At 49.5% G+C, this 22,496-nt stretch overlaps 1 protein-coding gene across 1 annotated transcript in view; it reads left to right on the top strand.

The window, feature by feature from the left end:
• LOC116364356 (dynein regulatory complex protein 11-like) overlaps nucleotides 1–22,496 on the top strand; it is a gene marked incomplete at its 5' end in the record, with an annotated part of 46,132 nt that overhangs the window by 8,397 nt on the left and 15,239 nt on the right. Inside the window, 6 exons of the mRNA XM_031817534.1 lie at nucleotides 2,941–3,047; nucleotides 10,430–10,528; nucleotides 13,797–13,864; nucleotides 14,294–14,376; nucleotides 16,878–16,985; nucleotides 21,142–21,341. Coding sequence (XP_031673394.1) covers nucleotides 2,941–3,047; nucleotides 10,430–10,528; nucleotides 13,797–13,864; nucleotides 14,294–14,376; nucleotides 16,878–16,985; nucleotides 21,142–21,341 — 665 coding nt within the window. The remainder of the gene's footprint in view (nucleotides 1–2,940; nucleotides 3,048–10,429; nucleotides 10,529–13,796; nucleotides 13,865–14,293; nucleotides 14,377–16,877; nucleotides 16,986–21,141; nucleotides 21,342–22,496) is intronic.

Below are 22,496 nucleotides of genomic sequence, written 5' to 3' on the forward strand. Positions count from 1 at the left end.
AATGGGGAAGGACAGGAACTAAAACACTGCAGCTGGTCCTCCTCCCTCTTCTCCCACTCTCTCTCCTCCCTGCCTTCCTCCTCCCTCTCCTCCCTCTCCCTCTCCTCCCACTCTCTCTCCTCCCTGTCTTCCCTCTCCCTCTCCTCCCTCTCCCTCTCATCCCACTCTCTCTTCTCCCTCTCCTCCCTCTCCCTCTCCTCCCTCTCCTACCTCTCCTACCTCTCCTCCCACTCCCTCTCCTCCCTCTCCTACCTCTCCTCCCACTCCCTCTCCTCCCTGTCCTCCCTCTCCTCCCTCTCCTACCTCTCCTCCCACTCCCTCTCTTCCCTGTCCTCCCTGTCCTCCCTGTCCTCCCTCTCCTCCCACTCCCTCTCCTCCCTCTCCTACCTCTCCTCCCACTCCCTCTCCTCCCTGTCCTCCCTCTCCCTCTCCTCCCTCTCCTCCCTCTCCTACCTCTCCTCCCACTCCCTCTCCCTTTCTTATTCTCCTGTCTCTCGTCTCCTCCTCCCTCCCTCTCTTCTTCTCCCTCTCCCTCTCCTCCCTCTCCTCCCTCTCCTCCCACTCCCTCTCCTCCCTCTCCTACCTCTCCTCCCACTCCCTCTCCTCCCTCTCCCTTTCTTATTCTCCTGTCTCTCGTCTCCTCCTCCCTCCCTCTCTTCTAATCCTTCTCCCTCCTCACTCCTCCTCCCTCTCTTCATCTCCCTTAAACCTCAGCATTAAAGATCCTTAAACACCGTTTGTCATTAACATTAATAAAGAGCAGAATATAGCTCTTAAACCCATGTAAAACATCCAGCCTGTCAAAGGCCTGATTAAAAATAATAATAATAAACGTCAGGGCGCTTTGTAAACGGTGGTCCTGTCACATCAGCTCTGTTTTATCAGGTGTGTGTAATTGGAAAATGGTTTAATGACTGGCTCGTTAGGTTGATTTAGATGTAATGAAGCGGAAAAGGTGAAGCAAATATTTACCCAGAATTCAATGAGGGTTCAGGTCTATAGGTCCGTTCCTCTGAGAGTTTGTGTTTGTTTGGAAAACAAAAGACGCTTGACTTTCTCGGTAGTGTGAGACTTTTACTTTGGCATCTTGTCCATACACTAGTCACGGATAAGTGTTTCATTGAGGTGATCGTTCATTGTGTGCTACTTTATCCTGTTATTTTTGTTTTGTTTTGTTTCCGTCTCTCTCGTTGGGTACTTTTTGTTTTGTTTATATCACTTTTTTCCCACTACCTCCTCTACTTCCCCCCATACATCCCAGCTGGGCTGGGAGCTGGAAGGGAACCATGGACGGACAAACCCTGGGAGTGTGACTGGAACTGGCCCTCTCTTCCTGTGTGCCCAGACAAGCCAGGCCCAGCGTCACGGAGCAGCGGTTAGATATGAACCATGGATATCATTTCAATTTCCTGTCCAGAGGACCGTGCAATAGGAAGCATTCTTTACTTAGCAGACTCACTCTTCCTGTTTGCAGCTCAGCTCAAAACACCTTGTTTTTCCCAGAGTGAACAAGCAGAAAAGGGGGCTCTGTGGTAGAAAGGTGTGCAGCAGCATACTAATGGCTAGATATATATTGGAAGCCGAAGCACATACTGTCGGTGTAGCAGACTGTGGCCTTGGCAAAGAAAACGCTGTTGATCACAATTCAGTTCTAATGTGTCTTTCACCAGCCAGGTGGTATATATATATATGGCCAACATAGTGTATCCAATGACAGAGCAGCCTGTTCTTACAGGTAGGTGTGTGTGTGTGGTGTGTGTGTGTGTGTCGTGAGCGTGTGTGTGTGTGTGTCTTGAGCTTGTCCAATAGTCAGCTTGGTCAAGTGAACTGATTAAATTGCCGTTGGCTTATCCTCAGACCTAGTGAGACTTTTTCTCTTAAATTCTCCTAATGGCAATATAGACTTTAAATGCTGACCTTTCTACCACTTGCACCACTGCTTTCTCTTCACACCCTTCTACTTTCAGAGGCATAGAAAGGATGCCCTCTTTAAACAAACAGACAGATTGACTTTTGGGAACACACACACGAGACAAGAGAAAAGGTAATTACATGTATCAGATTGCCTGGGGGATGTTTTGAAACGGGGGACTTTAAAAAGGGGGCCTTGTGGAGGAGGAGAGGAAAGGTTGATCTCTGACCTTCTGAGCAGATCTCATTTCAAAGAGACGGCGTATATAGAGGTGCCACCGACGCAAGCTGTTAAACCAATGGCCTTTGACTCCTGCCTGAACTTGACAGGTCTGCATTCGAAAGGGGGGGGGGGGGATTTATCTGTCAAATGTGAAAACAAGTCGGATGTTGGTAATTATCTTGTGAAACCATGTTACCATGTTAACAAAAAGGTCTCACAAAATGGCACATTTTGACCACAACCATTACCATGCCAATGCAGAGGCCGAAGGAGGATTTTAGAAGAGAGAAGACAGAGCAGCTGTGGTCTTCTGTCTGTAATGGCCTTTGGCTGTACCAGTGTTTAGTCGTGTCCGGCATTTTGAATGGTTGTTTTGAAGGCTCAGATCCCATTCCCCCACCTGTCTGGCTTGATGTGGAAATCTTTGCTTGGCGTTGTGACAGGCCGGTAGCAGGAACAGGAAGTTCTTTTCCTGACCAGGAAGTGGTGCCTGAGAGCGGACAGAGCAACTTGGAAAGGACAATATGCATTGCCTTAGTCCCACACAAAAACACATACACTCCTCCACCTGCCTCTCTCTCTGGTCCTGTCTGCTTTCCCTGCTGACCACTCCAGCATGCTTCCTCATGCTCTACTGTCAGTGATGGTGTGTGTGTGTGTGTGTGTGTGTGTGTGTGTGTGTGTGTGTGTGTGTGTGTGTGTGTGTGTGTGTGTGTGTGTGTGTGTGTGTGTGTGTGTGTGTGTGTGTGTGTGTGTGTATACATGTGTACGTGTCTACGTGCGTGCGTGCGTGTGTGTGTGTGTAGACGTGTGGCAGGGGCGTGATGAAACACATAACTTCCTGCAGCGGTTTGATGCCCAGCTGGTGCGTGAGGAGAAGAGGTTGGAGGTGGAGGAGGAGGTCAGAGTTCAGGTGAGAGACTAGGCCATTGGTCTCAACACACACTCACACACAAACATTCACACACACACACACACACACTTACACACACAAACACTTACACACAAACACTTCAATCATATGTGACCGCCTCAATTCGGTCTTATGTTGAAAAATTTGAAATTGTGTTTTTTTACATTGGATAAAAGTAGAGATTCGGAACTAGAAAATGGTAGGACAGACACTGCAGTTGTGGAACAACGGGAAAGAAATTCTGCTTTGAAAGTTGATAAACTTGTAACCCACCCTTTTGAGAAAATGGTCCTTGAATGTTTTGGTACCTACTGGAGAGCTCTTCATTAAGGATTCACTTGAGACCATTTGCTAAACAGAGTGCGTAGTTTAGTAAACAACCAAAAATGTGAAGACTAAAAGTGGTAAAAGTAGTAGCCTACAATAAGGAAATACACTTGATCTCATCCCTGGCCTGTATCCTAGTCTAACTTTGGTGCAGGCCATGTTGTTCTTCACATTACTGTCTCTGGTAAACACACACTATATCAACTAGAATCAATGCTTATTTGTCACACAGGATACAGAAGGTGTAAACGGTACAGTGAAATGGTTATGTGCATATTTGTATAGTAGCAAAAAAAACAAAAAAAAGTTCCACAAAAAATATTGTATAAATATTTAACATTTAGTAGATGATGCTTAGTGCTTACCCAGACACACTGACCAACCCCAAGACACTCCAACCAACCCCCAGACACTCCAACCAACCCCCAGACACTCCAACCAACCCCCAGACACACTGACCAACCCCAAGACACTCCAACCAACCCCCAGACACTCCAACCAACCCCCAGACACACTAACCAACCCCCAGACACTCCAACCAACCCCCAGACACTCCAACCAACCCCCAGACACTCCAACCAACCCCCAGACACTCCAACCAACCCCCAGACACTCCAACCAACCCCCAGACACACTAACCAACCCCCAGACACACTAACCAACCCCCAGACACACTAACCAACCCCCAAACACTCCAACCAACACCCAGACACACACCGACCAACCCCCAGACACACCGACCAACCCCCAGACACACTAACCAACCCCCAAACACTCCGACCAACCCCCAGACACACTGACCAACCCCAAGGACACTCCAACCAACCCCCAGACACTCCAACCAACCCCCAGACACTCCAAACCAACCCCCAGACACACTAACCAACCCCCAGACACTCCAACCAACCCCCAGACACACCGACCAACCCCCAGACACACTAACCAACACCCAGACACACTAACCAACCCCCAGACACTCCAACCAACCCCCCAGACACTCCAACCAACCCCCAGACACTCCAACCAACCCCCAGACACACTAACCAACCCCCAGACACACTAACCAACCCCCAGACACACTAACCAACCCCCAGACACACTAACCAACCCCCAAACACTCCAACCAACACCCAGACACACCGACCAACCCCAGACACACCGATCAACCCCCAGACACACTAACCAACCCCCAAACACTCCAACCAACACCCAGACACACCGACCAACCCCCAGACACTCCAACCAACCCCCAGACACTCCAACCAACCCCCAGACACACCGACCAACCCCCAGACACACCGACCAACCCCCAGACACACCGACCAACCCCCAGACACACCGACCAACCCCCAGACACACTAACCAACCCCCAGACACACTAACCAACCCCCAGACACACTAACCAACCCCCAAACACTCCAACCAACACCCAGACACACCAACCAACCCCCAGACACACTAACCAACCCCCACAATCCAACCAACCCCCAGACACTCCAACCAACCCCCAGACACACCGACCAACCCCAGACACACCGACCAACCCCCAGACACACCGACCAACCCCAGACACACCGACCAACCCCAGACACACCGACCAACCCCCAGACACACCGACCAACCCCCAGACACACCGACAACCCCCAGACCACACTGACCAACCCCCAGACACACTGACCAACCCCCAGACACACTGACCATCTCCCAGACACTACGACCAACCCCCAGACACACTAACCAACCCCCCAGACACACACTAACAACCCCCCAAACACTCCAACCAACACCCAGACACACCAACCAACCCCCAGACACACTAACCAACCCCCACAATCCAACCAACCCCCAGACACTCCAACCAACCCCCAGACACACCGACCAACCCCCAGACACACCGACCAACCCCCAGACACACCGACCAACCCCCAGACACACCGACCAACCCCCAGACACACCGACCAACCCCCAGACACACCGACCAACCCCCAGACACACTGACCAACCCCAGACACACTGACCAACCCCCAGACACACTGACCATCTCCCAGACACTCCGACCAACCCCCAGACACACCGACCAACGCCCAGACACACTGACCAACCCCCAGACACACTGACCAACCCCCAGACACACCGACCAACCCCCAGACACACCGACCAACCCCCAGACACACCGACCAACCCCCCGACACACCGACCAACCCCCAGACAAACTTACCAACCTCCAGAAACACTGACCAACCCCCAGTCACACTAACCAACCCCCAGTCACATTAGCCAACCCCCAGTCCACATTAGCCAACCCCCAGACACACTAACCAACCCCCAGACATGTTAACCAACCCCCAGACACGTTAACCAACCCCCAGACACGTTAACCAACCCCCAGACACATTAACCAACCCCCAGACACGTTAACCAACCTCCAGACACATTAGCCAACCCCCAGGCACACTATCCAACCCCCAGACACACTAACCAACCCCCAGACACACTAACCAACCCCCAGACACACTAACCAACCCCCAGACACACTAACCAACCCCCAGACACATTAGCCAACCCCCAGACACACTATCCAACCCCCAGACACGTTAACCAACCTCCAGACACACTTGTCTAAATTGATGGGTCATGTGAAATAAATGCTAAAACAAACCCCCAGACCCCTTAACCAACCCCCAGACACACTAACCAACACCAAGACACACTAACCAACCCCCAGAACCACACTGACCAACCCCAAGACACACTGACCAACCCCCAGACACACTGACCAACACCAAGACACACTAACCAACCCCCAGACACACTAACCAACACCAAGACACACTAACCAACTCCCAGAACCACACTGACCAACCCCAAGACACACTAGCCAACCCCCAGACACACTAGCCAACCCCCAGACACACTAGCCAACCCCCAGACACACGGACCAACCCCCAGACACACTGACCAACCCCCAGACACACTGACCAACCCCCAGACACACTGACCAACCCCCAGACACACTGACCAACCCCGAGACACGTTAACCAACCCCCAGACACATTAACCAACCCCCAGACACGTTAACCAACCTCCAGACACATTAGCCAACCCCCAGACACACTATCCAACCCCCAGACACACTAACCAACCCCCAGACACACTAACCAACCCCCAGACACACTAACCAACCCCCAGACACACTAACCAACCCCCAGACACATTAGCCAACCCCCAGACACACTATCCAACCCCCAGACACGTTAACCAACCTCCAGACACACTTGTCTAAATTGATGGGTCATGTGAAATAAATGCTAAAACAAACCCCCAGACCCCTTAACCAACCCCCAGACACACTAACCAACACCAAGACACACTAACCAACCCCCAGAACCACACTGACCAACCCCAAGACACACTGACCAACCCCCAGACACACTGACCAACACCAAGACACACTAACCAACCCCCAGACACACTAACCAACACCAAGACACACTAACCAACTCCCAGAACCACACTGACCAACCCCAAGACACACTAGCCAACCCCCAGACACACTAGCCAACCCCCAGACACACTAGCCAACCCCCAGACACACGGACCAACCCCCAGACACACTGACCAACCCCCAGACACACTGACCAACCCCCAGACACACTGACCAACCCCCAGACACACTGACCAACCCCGAGACACACTGACCATCCCCCAGACACACTGACCAACCCCCACAATCCAACCAACCCCCAGACACTCCGACCAACCCCCAGACACTCCGACCAACGCCCAGACACTCCGACCAACGCCCAGACACACCGACCAACGCCCAGACACACCGACCAACTCCCAGACACACCGACCAACCCCCAGACACACCGACCAACCCCCAGACACACCGACCAACCCCCCGACACACCGACCAACCCCCAGACAAACTTACCAACCTCCAGAAACACTGACCAACCCCCAGTCACGCTAACCAACCCCCAGTCACATTAGCCAACCCCCAGACACATTAGCCAACCCCCAGACACACTAACCAACCCCCAGATATGTTAACCAACCCCCAGACATGTTAACCAACCCCCAGACACGTTAACCAACCCCCAGACACGTTAACCAACCCCCAGACACATTAGCCAACCCCCAGACACACTATCCAACCCCCAGACACACTAACCAACCCCCAGACACACTAACCAACCCCCAGACACATTAGCCAACCCCCAGACACACTATCCAACCCCCAGACACACTAACCAACCCCCAGACACGTTAACCAACCTCCAGACACACTTGTCTAAATTGATGGGTCATGTGAACTAAATGCTAAAACAAACCCCCAGACCCCCTAACCAACCCCCAGACACACTAACCAACACTAAGACACATTAACCAACCCCCAGAACCACACTGACCAACCCCAAGACACACTAGCCAACCCCCAGACACACTAGCCAACCCCCAGACACACTAGCCAACCCCCAGACACACTGACCAACCCCCAGACACACTGACCATCCCCCACAATCCAACCAACCCCCAGACACTCCGACCAACCCCCAGACACACCGACCAACGCCCAGACACACCGACCAACGCCCAGACACACCGACCAACTCCCAGACACACCGACCAACTCCCAGACACACCGACCAACCCCCAGACACACCGACCAACCCCCAGTCACATTAGCCAACCCCCAGACACGTTAGCCAACCACCAGACACACTAACCAACCCCCAGACATGTTAACCAACCCCCAGACACGTTAACCAACCCCCAGACACGTTAACCAACCCCCAGACACGTTAACCAACCCCCAGACACATTAGGCAACCCCCAGACACACTATCCAACCCCCAGACACACTAACCAACCCCCAGTCACACTGACCAACCCCCAGACACATTAGCCAACCCCCAGACACACTATCCAACCCCCAGACACACTAACCAACCCCCAGACACGTTAACCAACCTCCAGACACACTTGTCTAAATTGATGGGTCATGTGAACTAAATGCTAAAATAAACCCCCAGACCCCCTAACCAACCCCCAGACACACTAACCAACACTAAGACACACTAACCAACCCCCAGAACCACACTGACCAACCCCAAGACACACTAGCCAACCCCCAGACACACTAGCCAACCCCCAGACACACTGACCAACCCCCAGACACACTGACCAACCCCCAGACACACTGACCAACCCCCAGACACACTGACCATCCCCCACAATCCAACCAACCCCCAGACACTCCGACCAACCCCCAGACACACCGACCAACTCCCAGACACACCGACCAACTCCCAGACACACCGACCAACCCCCAGACACACCGACCAACCCCCAGTCACATTAGCCAACCCCCAGACACGTTAGCCAACCCCCAGACACACTAACCAACCCCCAGACATGTTAACCAACCCCCAGACACGTTAACCAACCCCCAGACACGTTAACCAACCCCCAGACACGTTAACCAACCCCCAGACACATTAACCAACCCCCAGACACATTAGGCAACCCCCAGACACACTATCCAACCCCCAGACACACTAACCAACCCCCAGTCACACTGACCAACCCCCAGACACATTAGCCAACCCCCAGACACACTATCCAACCCCCAGACACATTAGCCAACCCCCAGACACACTAACCAACCCCCAGACATGTTAACCAACCCCCAGACACGTTAACCAACCCCCAGACACGTTAACCAACCCCCAGACACATTAGGCAACCCCCAGACACACTATCCAACCCCCAGACACACTAACCAACCCCCAGTCACACTGACCAACCCCCAGACACATTAGCCAACCCCCAGACACACTATCCAACCCCCAGATACACTATCCAACCCCCAGACACACTAACCAACCCCCAGACACGTTAACCAACCTCCAGACACACTTATCTAAATTGATGGGTCATGTGAACTAAATGCTAAAACAAACCCCCAGACCCCCTAACCAACCCCCAGACACACTAACCAACACCAAGACACACTAACCAACCCCCAGAACCACACTGACCAACCCCAAGACACACTAGCCAACCCCCAGACACACTAGCCAACCTCCAGACATATCGACCAACCCCCAGACACACTAACCAACACCCAGACACACTAGCCAACCCCCAGGCACACTAACCAACCAACCCCCAGGCACACTAACCAACCCCCAAACACACTAGCCAACCCCCAGACACACCAACCAACCCCCAGACACACCAACCAACCCCCAGACACACCAACCAACCCCCATACACAATTTTCTAAATTGATGGGTCATGTGAAAGAAATGCTAAAACCAACCCCCAGCCACATCTAGCTAAGTGAATGGGGCCCTATTGTCTAGACATGTACACGTGTTCATGAAATCCAATAGGTGGCTGTAATCACCCTCAGACACAGCTGGCTAACTTGATGGGTCATGTAATCATCTGGCGAAGTGGAGTCTTTTGTTTAGACATGTAGCGAGCTAGCTAGCTAAACAATTAACCATAATCCCAACCCATACTACTGGCAATACAAACGGTTTGTCATAGCTAGCCACCATGCATGAAATGCTGTAGTATGAATCTGAATATAGCTAAAGCTAACCAATTAGGCTCAATGTTAGCTAGCTAGCTAACATTAGGCTATAACTAGCAATGCAAATGGATTCTGAGATACAAATAATATTACTACACAGATCATACACGTAACGTTAGCTAGCGAGCCAGCAAGGTAATGTTTGTTAGATAGTGAACAGTACGCTTTAAATTGCAATGAAAACGCAGTTTAGCCCATGCATTCATGTCAGTCCATCCCTATTAAAAAATGAAAATGCATTATTAACCTTTAAAAAAAATCTGTTCATCACCTGAAGATAATATTACCTCAAATGAAACAGAATTCACCTTTACCCTGTTGCAATACATCAGAAGCGGACTTGAAATGCTGCACATCTGTGAACGATTTCCAACTATGAGACAAGCTGAGTGGTTATGGTGACTGGTGAGCGTGCATGTTAAAAAATCTCTCAATCTCTCCACAGGTCGATGAGCTGATGAGACAGGAAGTGAAGAATCTCAAGCTGGCTGTGGACCGAGAGAAAGGGAAGAAGAAGAAGAAGGGAAAGAAAGGTGGCAAGAAGGTAAAGAGTCGCTCTGCTCTGAACTCGTGTGGATGTGGGGTCTGGATAGTTTGGATGGTGATGGTGAGATATGGGGTTAATCCAAGTCATATGATCAGACGTATGTATGGTTGGGATGAAGGATTACACATTTCGTAGGTAAGCAATAATAGCTTCCATATGGCATTTCTACCATTGCTTAATGTAGGAATAATATAAAATGGACATCCATAATCTCAAAATAAAATGAGCGTTATGAATTAATGTAATGAAATGAAAGTAATCAAATCAAATCAAATCAAATCAAATGTATTTATATAGCCCTTCGTACATCAGCTGATATCTCAAAGTGCTGTACAGAAACCCAGCCTAAAACCCCAAACAGCAAGCAATGCAGGTGGAGAAGCACGGTGGCTAGGAAAAACTCCCTAGAAAGGCCAATACCTAGGAAGAAACCTAGAGAGGAACCAGGCTATGTGGGGTGGCCAGTCCTCTTCTGGCTGTGCCGGGTGGAGATTATAACAGAACATGGTCAAGATGTTCAATGTTCATAAATGACCAGCATGGTCGAATAATAATAAGGCAGAACAGTTGAAACTAGAGCAGCAGCACAGTCAGGTGGAAGTTGAAACTGGAGCAGCAGCATGGCCAGGTAGACTGGGGACAGCAAGGAGTCATCATGTCAGGTAGTCCTGGGGCATGGTCCTAGGGCTCAGGTCAGTTGAAACTGGAACAGCAGCATGGCCAGGTGGACTGGGGACAGCAAGGAGTCATCATGTCAGGTAGTCCTGGGGCATGGTCCTAGGGCTCAGGTCCTCCGAGAGAGAGAAAGAAAGAGAGAAGGAGAGAATTAGAGAACGCACACTTAGATTCACACAGGACACCGAATAGGACAGGAGAAGTACTCCAGATATAACAAACTGACCCCAGCCCCCCGACACATAAACTACTGCAGCATAAATACTGGAGGCTGAGACAGGAGGGGTCAGGACAGGGCCAAACAGGAAGGATATAACCCCACCCACTTTGCCAAAGCACAGCCCCCACACCACTAGAGGGATATCTTCAACCACCAACCTACCATCCTGAGACAAGGCTGAGTATAGCCCACAAAGATCTCCGCCACGGCACAACCCAAGGGGGGGGGGGGGCGCCAACCCAGACAGGATGACCACAACAGTGAATCAACCCACTCAGGTGACGCACCCCCTCCAGGGACGGCATGAGAGAGCCCCAGCAAGCCAGTGACTCAGCCCCTGTAATAGGGTTAGAGGCAGAGAATCCCAGTGGAAAGAGGGGAACCGGCCAGGCAGAGACAGCAAGGGCGGTTCGTTGCTCCAGAGCCTTTCCGTTCACCTTCCCACTCCTGGGCCAGACTACACTCAATCATATGACCCACTGAAGAGATGAGTCTTCAGTAAAGACTTAAAGGTTGAGACCGAGTTTGCGTCTCTGACATGGGTAGGCAGACCGTTCCATAAAAATGGAGCTCTATAGGAGAAAGCCCTGCCTCCAGCTGTTTGCTTAGAAATTCTAGGGACAATTAGGAGGCCTGCGTCTTGTGACCGTAGCGTACGTATAGGTATGTACGGCAGGACCAAATCAGAGAGATAGGTAGGAGCAAGCCCATGTAATGCTTTCATCAGCCATTGGCTTCGTTGTCTGTTGGTGTAAATGTCATTTTAATGTACTTCACAGTTGTCTTCTCTGGGTTCTGTTTGTCCTTTTCCAAACAAACTAAGTAGATATGAGAACAGTCATTACATTTCTACACCAGTGTCAGTTCATCCCCACAGTTTGTATATGCCCTGCACATTCCCCTCCCCCATATCTCAGTTTGTATATGCCCTGCACATTCCCCTCCCCCATATCTGTTTGCATATGCCCTGCACATTCCCCTCCCCCATATCTCAGTTTGCATATGCCCTGCACATTCCCCTCCCCCATATCTCAGTTTGTATATGCCCTGCACATTCCCCTCCCCCATATCTCAGTTTGCATATGCCCTGCACATTCCCCTCCCCCATATCTCAGTTTGCATATGCCCTGCACATTCCCCTCCCCCATATCTCAGTTTGCATATGCCCTGCACATTCCCCTCCCCCATGGTATATTGGCCATATACCACAAACCATGAGGTGCCTTATTGCTATTATAAACTGGCTAACAATGTAATTAGAGCAGTAAAAATACATGTTTTGTCATCCACCTGGTATACGGTCTGATATAACACGGCTGTCGGCCAATCAGCAATCAGGGCTCAAACCACTCAGTTTATACTATAGTATTTTTTCATATGGATCTCCAGTCATATTTGGCAGAATATTTTGGGATTTACCTCAGCCAGAGTAGCTGAGCGTGTTGATTATTGAATCAGTAGGCCTGTTTATCTCTTGTTTGTGTCCATACTGTAATGAAAGTAATGTCGTAAACAAAGAATGTCAAATCCTAAACCACCCAACATAACCATCTACACTTCTTTGAGAGGTGTTAATTTATGGTTTGCTGCCAGCACTGTAGGCTACGATTAAACATAGTTTCACAGTGGTCCAAAATCCCTGAAGAAAGAGAGGGGAATTCTTAAATATTTCTGAGAGAGGAACACCCTCTCATAGCAACAGGGAGGTGGTGTATTTACTAAATGAAAGAACACATGTATTTTAGTTCATATGTTGTGTAAGATCATCTCTCTGTTATTATAGACCAGGAACATGTTGTTATCCCCAAAGACTGTGACTCAGTTTTTCCTTTCTGAACTCAACATCTTCCATGTTGTTAACTTTAGGTTCCCTCTGGATGCCGTTTTAGTGGAGCTATGAGCTACATTCATCTCAATGTTTTCAGCTGTCTTATGTGCATATCTGACTATCTTGTAGGACATTCCTTGGCTGCTCTGCCAACTTGGTTGTGGTTTTGGAAGAACCCTCAGTTCCAGAGGAGGCTGGTGTGAGGAGCTATAGGAGCACGGGCTCATTGTAATGGCTGGAATGGATTAAATGGAACCGTGTCAAATATATGGAAACCACATGTTTGACTCTGGTACATTGATTCCATCCCAGCCACTACACTGAGCCTGTCTTCCTATAGCTCCTACTACCAGCCTACACTGAGCCTGTCTTCCTATAGCTCCTACTACCAGCCTACACTGAGCCTGTCTTCCTATAGCTCCTACTACCAGCCTCCACTGAGCCTGTCTTCCTATAGCTCCTACTACCAGCCTCCACTGAGCCTGTCTTCCTATAGCTCCTACTACCAGCCTCCTCTGCTTAGTTACATGTCTCCATTGTAGAAAAAGAAGAAAGGAAAGAAGGGCAGTAAGAAGAAGAAGAAGAAAGAGAAGGATCTGACTGCCGACAGGTCAGTGTCTGATAATATCAGTCTGACATATGGAGCAGATGATTGGTTGGCAGAGGGCAGGAGTATGATGTCATGGAGTGACCACCACTTCAATAGGCCTGGTTAAGGATTAGTGTGTTTGTGACCTGCTCCCCCGCCCTCAGTTTAACACCATCTTTCTCTCTCCCTCCCTCTCACCCGTCTTACCATTCTCTCTCTCCCTCCCTCCTCTCTCTGTAACTCTCTGTGTCTCGTAACTCTCTCTGTGTCTCTCTGTAACTCTCTCTCTCTAACTCTCTCTCTCTGTAACTCTCTCTCTCTCTGTGTGTCTTACTCTCTCCGTCTCTCTCTCTCTCTCTCTCTGTGTCTTACTCTCTCTCCCTCCTTCTCTCTCCCTCCTCTCTCTCCCTCCTCTCTCTCCCTCCTCTCTCTCTCTGTCTCTCTCTCCAGAACCCTTGAGTCTCTGTATGAAGAGCTGGTGCTGGAAGGCTTCTTGATTAGACCCTTGAACATCAAGCTCTCTGAGTACATTGGTACGGTACTGACATCTCACACACACACAGCGCGGAAACTATTCAGACCCATTTTTTTACATTTTGTTACCTTTTTTCCCCTCATCAATCTACATACAATAGCCCATAATGACAAAGCAAAAACGGGTTTTTAGAAATGATTGCAGATGTATTAAAAAAATGAATAAAACTGAAATATCACATTTACATAACTATTCAGACCCTTTACTCAGTACTTTGTTGAAGCACCGTAGCACTGTCAGTGATTACAGTCTCAAGTCTTCTCGGCACACCTGTATTTGGAGAGTTTCTCCCATTCTTCTCTGCAAATACTCTCAAGCTCTGTCAGGTTGGATGGGGAGCGTCGCTGCACAGCTATTTTCAGGTCTCTCCAGAGATGTTCGATTGGGTTCAAGACCGGGCTCTGGCTGGGCCACTCAAGAACATTCAGAGACTTGTCCCGAAGCCATTCCTGTGTTGTCTTTGCTGTTTTCTTAGGGTCGTTGTCCTGTTGGAAGGTAAACCTTTGCCCCAGTCTGAGGTCCTGAGCGCTCTGGAGCAGGTTTTCATCAAGGATCTCTCTGATCTCTATCTCATCAAGGATCGCTCCGTTCTTCTTTCCCTCGATCCTGACTAGTCTCCCAGTCCCTGCCGCTGAAAAACATCCCCACAGCATGATGCTGCCACCAGCATGCTTCACCGTAAGGATGGTATCAGGTTTCCTCCAGACGTGATGTTTGGCATTCAGGTTTCATCAGACCAGAGAATCTTGTTTCTCATGGTCTGAGAGTCATTAGGTGCCTTTTGGAAAACTCCAAGCAGGCTGTCATGTGCCTTTTACTGAGGAGTGGCTTCCGTCTGGCCACTCTACCATAAAGGCATGATTGGTGGAGTGCTGCAGAGATGGGAGAACCTTCCAGAAATACAACCATCTCCAAAGAGGAACTCTGGCCCTTCTCCCCCGATTGCTGAGTTTGGCCGGACGGCCAGCTCCAGGAATAGTCTTGGTGATTCCATTTTTTTCCCATTTAAGATTGATGGAGGCCACTGTGTTCTTGAGGATCTTCAATGATACAGAAATGTTTTGGTACCCTTCCCCAGATCTGTGCCTCGACACAATCCTTTCTCGGAGCTCTGCAGACAATACCTTCAACCTCATGACTTGGTGTTTCCTCTGACATGCACTGTCAACTGTGGAACCTTATATAGACAGGTGTGTGCCTTTCCAAAACATGTCCAATCAATTGAATTTACCACCGGTGGACTCCAATCAAGTTGTAGAAACATCTGAAGGAGGATCAATGGAAACAGGAAGCACCTGAGCTCAATGTTGAGTCTCCTAGTAAAGTGTTCGAATACTTATGTAAATAAGGTATTTCTGTTGTGTATTTTATGTACATTTTCCAAAAATGTCTAAAAACCTGTTTTTGCTTTGTATTTATGGGGTATTGTGTGTATATATACATTTTAGAATAAGGCTGTAACGCAACAAAATGTGGAAGAAGTCAAGGGGTCTGAATACTTTCCCAATGCGCTGTACATATAAAATGTTGGTGACTTAGGTCTGGCTTCAGTCAATTGGATAATCCTTAGTCACAGCTATATGAATGTTCATGCATACGTGTGTGTCTGCGTGCTTTGGTGTGTGTGTCTGCATGCTTTGGTGTGTGTGTGTCTGCATGCTTTGGTGTGTGTGTCTACTTGCTTTGGTGTGTGTGTCTGTGTACTTTGGTGTGTGTGTGTCTGAAGCTTTGGTGTGTGTGTCTGCATGCTTTGGTGTGTGTGTCTACATGCTTTGGTGTGTGTGTGTCTGCATGCTTTGGTGTGTGTGTCTGCATGCTTTGGTGTGTGTGTCTGCATGCTTTGGTGTGTGTCTGCATGCTTTGGTGTGTGTATGAAAAGGTGTGTTTCCCCTCGAGTGTCTAGTAGAGCCAGCTGGATATCAGACAGGGAGCCTGCCTCATCTCCACAGGGATTTATGACTCAATATCCCACTCTGTGCCTCATTCCCTCCCTGCCTCCCGCCCTAGATGTCTCGCTGCGGCCATGTTGCAATAAGGGTCAGGATGACACCACACTCTATCATGTTGAACAGACAGACACACACGCCTGGCTCCCCAAAACCAGTTACTGTTGGTTTCAATTATATCCACATACAGTGCCTTTGATGTTGGGAGGGAGTTTGGAATGGTTGAGGAGGAGAGTCCGGCAAGAGGGACAGAGAAATAGATGTTGATGTCTTGTCTATGATAGTGGCCTAAATACCTTCCCTTATTTCAGTTCTAGCCACAGTATAGCTAGATGCCTTGATGCCTAGAGGCTCCTGAATTACAGCAAATTAATGTCTAAGTTGCATTAGTACAGGTTTCTGCTGAGTTGATTTATGTCTGAAGATATGCATCAGCCAATGTACAAAGAGCAAATTCCATACCTCAAAGAACAAGACTATTGTCTGATGGATGTCTGACTTCTCTCCCTCCCCCTTCCCCCTTCTTTCTCTCCCTCCCCCTCCCTCCCTCCAGGTGAGTTCAGCTACCTGGGTACGACCCTGCGCCAGGCAGACATTGAGCCCATGCCCTCTCTGTCAGACGTCAGACAGCTCATTGCCCTTTATGGGATCCTGCCTCTGGGTGAGTGAGAGAGAGCCCATCCCATCCACTCATCATTGTGACTGTGATCACATCACCCCACAACCTGGCTAGTCTGATTCATACTTATTGTACTTGCAACACACACACACACACACACACACACACACACACACACACACACACACACACACACACACACACACACACACACACACACACACACACACACACCCTACATACTATACAGTATAACATTACTCAGTAATATCTGGATGTGTGAGCTGGATCAGTTCTCTTTTAAAGCCACCTTCCTTTGATGCCATGTGGCCCATGATAACAGTTCGGGTTCATTTGTGATGTCTGTATGAAAGTCAGTTCAGGACTGCTTCCCTATGAAGCAATTTGACTGCGAGGATAGGTACAAGAAATTGACCATGACCACCTCATAATCCACCTCACTCCCTGCCCATGTCTCCCTGCTTTAGCAGGATTAAGAGTGGGCACAACAGCTCCCAGAGTGTGTGTGTGGGGGGGGGGCTTTGATCCTTCAGCCACTCTCTCCTGGCTGAGCTTTTCTGTCACTGTCTCTGCCACCACTATGCTGCAGCTGCAGAACACAGGGGAGTCGGGTAACAGTGGTCCAGAACACAGGGGAGTCGGGTAACAGTGGTCCAGAACACAGGGGAGTCGGGTAACAGTGGTCCAGAACACAGGGGAGTCGGGTAACAGTGGTCCAGAACACAGGGGAGTCGGGTAACAGTGGTCCAGAACACAGGGGAGTCGGGTAACAGTGGTCCAGAACACAGGGGAGTCGGGTAACAGTGGTCCAGAACACAGGGGAGTCGGGTAACAGTGGTCCAGAACACAGGGGAGTCGGGTAACAGTGGTCCAGAACACAGGGGAGTCGGGTAACAGTGGTCCAGAACACAGGGGAGTCGGGTAACAGTGGTCCAGAACACAGGGGAGTCGGGTAACAGTGGTCCAGAACACAGGGGAGTCGGGTAACAGTGGTCCAGAACACAGGGGAGTCGGGTAACAGTGGTCCAGAACACAGGGGAGTCGGGTAACAGTGGTCCAGAACACAGGGGAGTCGGGTAACAGTGGTCCAGAACACAGGGGAGTCGGGTAACAGTGGTCCAGAACACAGGGGAGTCGGGTAACAGTGGTCCAGAACACAGAATAGAATAGAACAGCACAGGGAAGAACATAGAATACTAGAGGAAAGTAGAACAGAATAGAATAGAACAGAATAGAACAGAAATACAGAATACAGAACAGAAATACAGAACAGAATAGAATATTCCACACCACTAGATCATCTAGAAGCAGCTAGTGGGCTGATGCTAAACCAGGGATCCTAATGGTAATAGAATACAGCTCACTGAAGTTCACCCCAACCCTGAAGGGACGTGATCTTTCTCCCCAACACGTCTCATGTCACCTGGCGTTAAGACCCATTTCCATCCCATCCCCCTACGCCAGCGTCGTGGACCCCCAGACGTAGCTCCCGAAGAGGGGAGGGTTACTGAACAAACAGGCCACCCACCCTGGAGAAGAAGATGATGTCTTTCAGCACCTCAGACCTAATCAAAGGCAATATGACTACCAGAGGCCTGGATGGGCTGGTGTGGATGTCCATCACCACCATCATCACTACCACCACCACCTTCGTCACCTGCAACACCGCCCCCTCACCACCATCACTATTATCATCACCACCACTACCACCACTAGCACCCCTACCATCACCATCACCACCACCACTAAAACCACTACCATCACCACCACCACCACTACCATCACTAACACCACCATCACAACCATCACCAACACCACCACCACCGTCACTAACACTACCATCACTACCAACACTACCATCACCACCACTACCATCACCACCACTACCATCACCACCGCCACCATCATCACCACTACCACCAACACCAACACCATCACCTCCAGCATCACCACCACATCACTATCACCACCACTACCACTACTACCACCACCATTACCATCACTACCACCTCTACCATCACTACCATCACTACCACCACCACCACCACTACCACCACCACCACCTCTACCATCATCACTACTACCACCACCACTACTACCACTACCACCACAACCACCACCACTACTACCACCATCACCTCCACCATCACCACCACTCCCACCACCAATTACACCGCCACTGCCATCACCACCACCACCACTACCACCATCACCTCCACCACCACCACTACCACCTCTACCACAACTACCACCACCATCACCACCACTACCACCTCTACCATCATCACCATCATCCCTCACTAACACCACCACCACTACCATCACCACCTCTACCACCACCACCACTACCATCACCACCACTACCACCACCTCTAGCATCATCACTACTACCACCACCACCATCATCCCTCACTACCACCACCACTTCTACCATCACCACCTCTACCACCACCTCCACTACCACCACCACCACTACCTCTACCATCATCACTACTACCACCACCACCATCATCCCTCACTACCACCACCACTTCTACCATCACCATCACCACCTCTACCACCACCTCCACTACCACCACCACCACTACCTCTACCATCATCACTACTACCACCACCACCACCATCATCCCTCACTACCACCACCACTACCACTACCACCACTACTACCATCACCACCACCACCACCATTACCATCACCACCACCACTACCATCACCACCACTACCACCACCACTACCATCACCACTACCATCACCACCACTACCATCACCTCCATCGTCACATACTACAATTTATTTATACCTGCACTGTGAACACACAACACTGCCTAAGCTTCCACCTCTTTTTATGAAATGAATCACAACAGGACATTGTTTTGTTTTGTTGTTCCCGGAACTTTATTGTCATTCTCACCAAGAGTTGGCTCAGTTTCAGTTACTCTGTGATGATTCAGAGATTCCTTAGAGACTGGTTTGATTTTCTGAAGTATAAGCATTGTATATTGGAGGGAGGCTGGCTAGATCGTGTCCTTGGTAGAGAGATATCTCTGTGTACTCCCTTTGTTAGCGATTCACAGCCAATTATCCAGACTGGCTGCTATCTCATTCTCAGTGGTGTCTGTTATTTTCACAAGAAAGTGACAACATTTGAAAATGATAGTGTTCCTTCTTTTAACCTGTGTTTGACCTTATTGTTCAAGCTTCTACATTTCCTTTCCTATGGAAAAGGACAAGTGCACGTTGCACTAGTCAATTGATCGGCTAATCTGTCCCAGATGGGTTAGAGGCAGGAAGGAGATCATCATTAGACCTTAATGGGAGGAGTAGTCTTCTAATCAGTGCTCATAGTGTACCTAATGAACTAACACTGTGACCTGATCTAACAGAGAGTGAACTGACCCTATAAACAGCCTGCAGCATAGAGAGAGAGAGAACAGAGGCCAGAGCCTGTTGCCAGCTATTGTAGTTTTAATGAGTTCCGGTCAGAGCAGCAGGAGCGGGACTTCTTGGCTGGACCTACCCCAGGGACAGGAGGGGATTCCTGGGGATAAGGGTTACACGGCTGCACCTGCTCTGGGTCTCTGGGTCTAGAGGTTAATGGAGGGGTGTTGTGATTGGATGTGTTTACTCTCACGTTCTGTGTCCTGGCCTCTGTCCAGCCTGGACTTTTAATCACAGTTAGTATCAGAGAGCACACAATGCTGCACCCTCAGCCCAGCCTCACTGCAACCTCACTGTAGCCTCAGCGCACCCTCACTGTAGCCTCAGCACACCCTCACCCCAGCCTCAGCCCACCCTCACCCCGCCCTCAGTCCAGCCTCAGTCCAGGCTCATCCCAGCCTAACCCCAGCCTCAGCCCAGCCTAACCCCAGTATCATCCAGCTGGGTAATTCAACAATTTTCCCTATGGTAGGAGGTTAACCTGGCTGAATCAGTTAATACCAGTTAAGCAGCACTGCTGCTGCTGAGTCCCTCAGAGACCTCACAGGGGCTACAAACACCTATAGTGACCTTACGGCTCTGTTCAATCTGCATGGCGGAAGATCAGCTTTAACAGTTTAGCATTATGTTGTGATTGAAATTTACTACCACCTAACCATCACCATCTACATGTTATTATCCTGTTATTATCATATCTCTCTCTCTCTCTCTCTCACTCTCTTTCTCTCTCCCTCCCAGGTTCCCAGTCCGTCCATCAGAAGGCTCCCCTGATGAAGACTCTGCTGCTGGCTGGTCCTGGAGGCGTAGGGAAGAGGATGCTGGTCCATGCTCTGTGCACTGAGACCGGGGCCAACCTCTTCAACCTGTCCCCCAGAAACCTGGCTGGGAAGTACCCCGGCAGGAGCTGCCTCCAGTACCTACTGCACATGGTCTTCAAGGTTTTTGTCAATCTGCTACTGTACATAGTGAGGAAGGCAGCAAAATGGTGCCATGTACGAGGGTAGAGGTCATTGTCTGGTTTGATTCAGATAGTATATGCACACATACTGTATGCCCCACAAAAACACTTTGGCAGTGTACATAGGTATCAGTGTTGTGAATGAAATGCCTGCTGGTGAAGTCAGGAATAAGCTGCACTATGAGCTGCTCCATGTGTTGCTCTGTCAGCTTGATGTTGCTCTGTCAGCTTGATGTTGCTATGTGTTGCTCTGTCAGCTTGATGTTGCTATGTGTTGCTCTGTCAGCTTGATGTTGCTATGTGTTGCTCTGTCAGCTTGATGTTTCTATGTGTTGCTCTGTCAGCTTGATGTTTCTATGTGTTGCTCTGTCAGCTTGATGTTGCTATGTGTTGTTCTGTCAGCTTGATGTTGCTATGTGTTGCTCTGTCAGCTTGATGTTGCTATGTGTTGCTCTGTCAGCTTGATGTTTCTATGTGTTTCTCTGTCAGCTTGATGTTGCTATGTGTTGTTCTGTCAGCTTGATGTTTCTATGTGTTGCTCTGTCAGCTTGATGTTGCTATGTGTTGTTCTGTCAGCTTGATGTTTCTATGTGTTGCTCTGTCAGCTTGATGTTTCTATGTGTTGCTCTGTCAGCTTGATGTTGCTATGTGTTGCTCTGTCAGCTTGATGTTTCTATGTGTTGCTCTGTCAGCTTGATGTTTCTATGTGTTGCTCTGTCAGCTTGATGTTGCTATGTGTTGCTCTGTCAGCTTGATGTTTCTATGTGTTGCTCTGTCAGCTTGATGTTTCTATGTGTTGCTCTGTCAGCTTGATGTTTCTATGTGTTGCTCTGTCAGCTTGATGTTGCTATGTGTTGCTCTGTCAGCTTGATGTTTCTATGTGTTGCTCTGTCAGCTTGATGTTGCTATGTGTTGCTCTGTCAGCTTGATGTTTCTATGTGTTGCTCTGTCAGCTTGATGTTTCTATGTGTTGCTCTGTCAGCTTGATGTTTCTATGTGTTGCTCTGTCAGCTTGATGTTGCTATGTGTTGCTCTGTCAGCTTGATGTTGCTATGTGTTGCTCTGTCAGCTTGATGTTGCTCTGTCAGCTTGATGTTTCTATGTGTTGCTCTGTCAGCTTGATGTTTCTATGTGT

This window comes from Oncorhynchus kisutch, unplaced genomic scaffold, assembly GCF_002021735.2.
Source record: "Oncorhynchus kisutch isolate 150728-3 unplaced genomic scaffold, Okis_V2 scaffold1055, whole genome shotgun sequence".
NCBI lineage: Eukaryota > Metazoa > Chordata > Actinopteri > Salmoniformes > Salmonidae > Oncorhynchus > Oncorhynchus kisutch.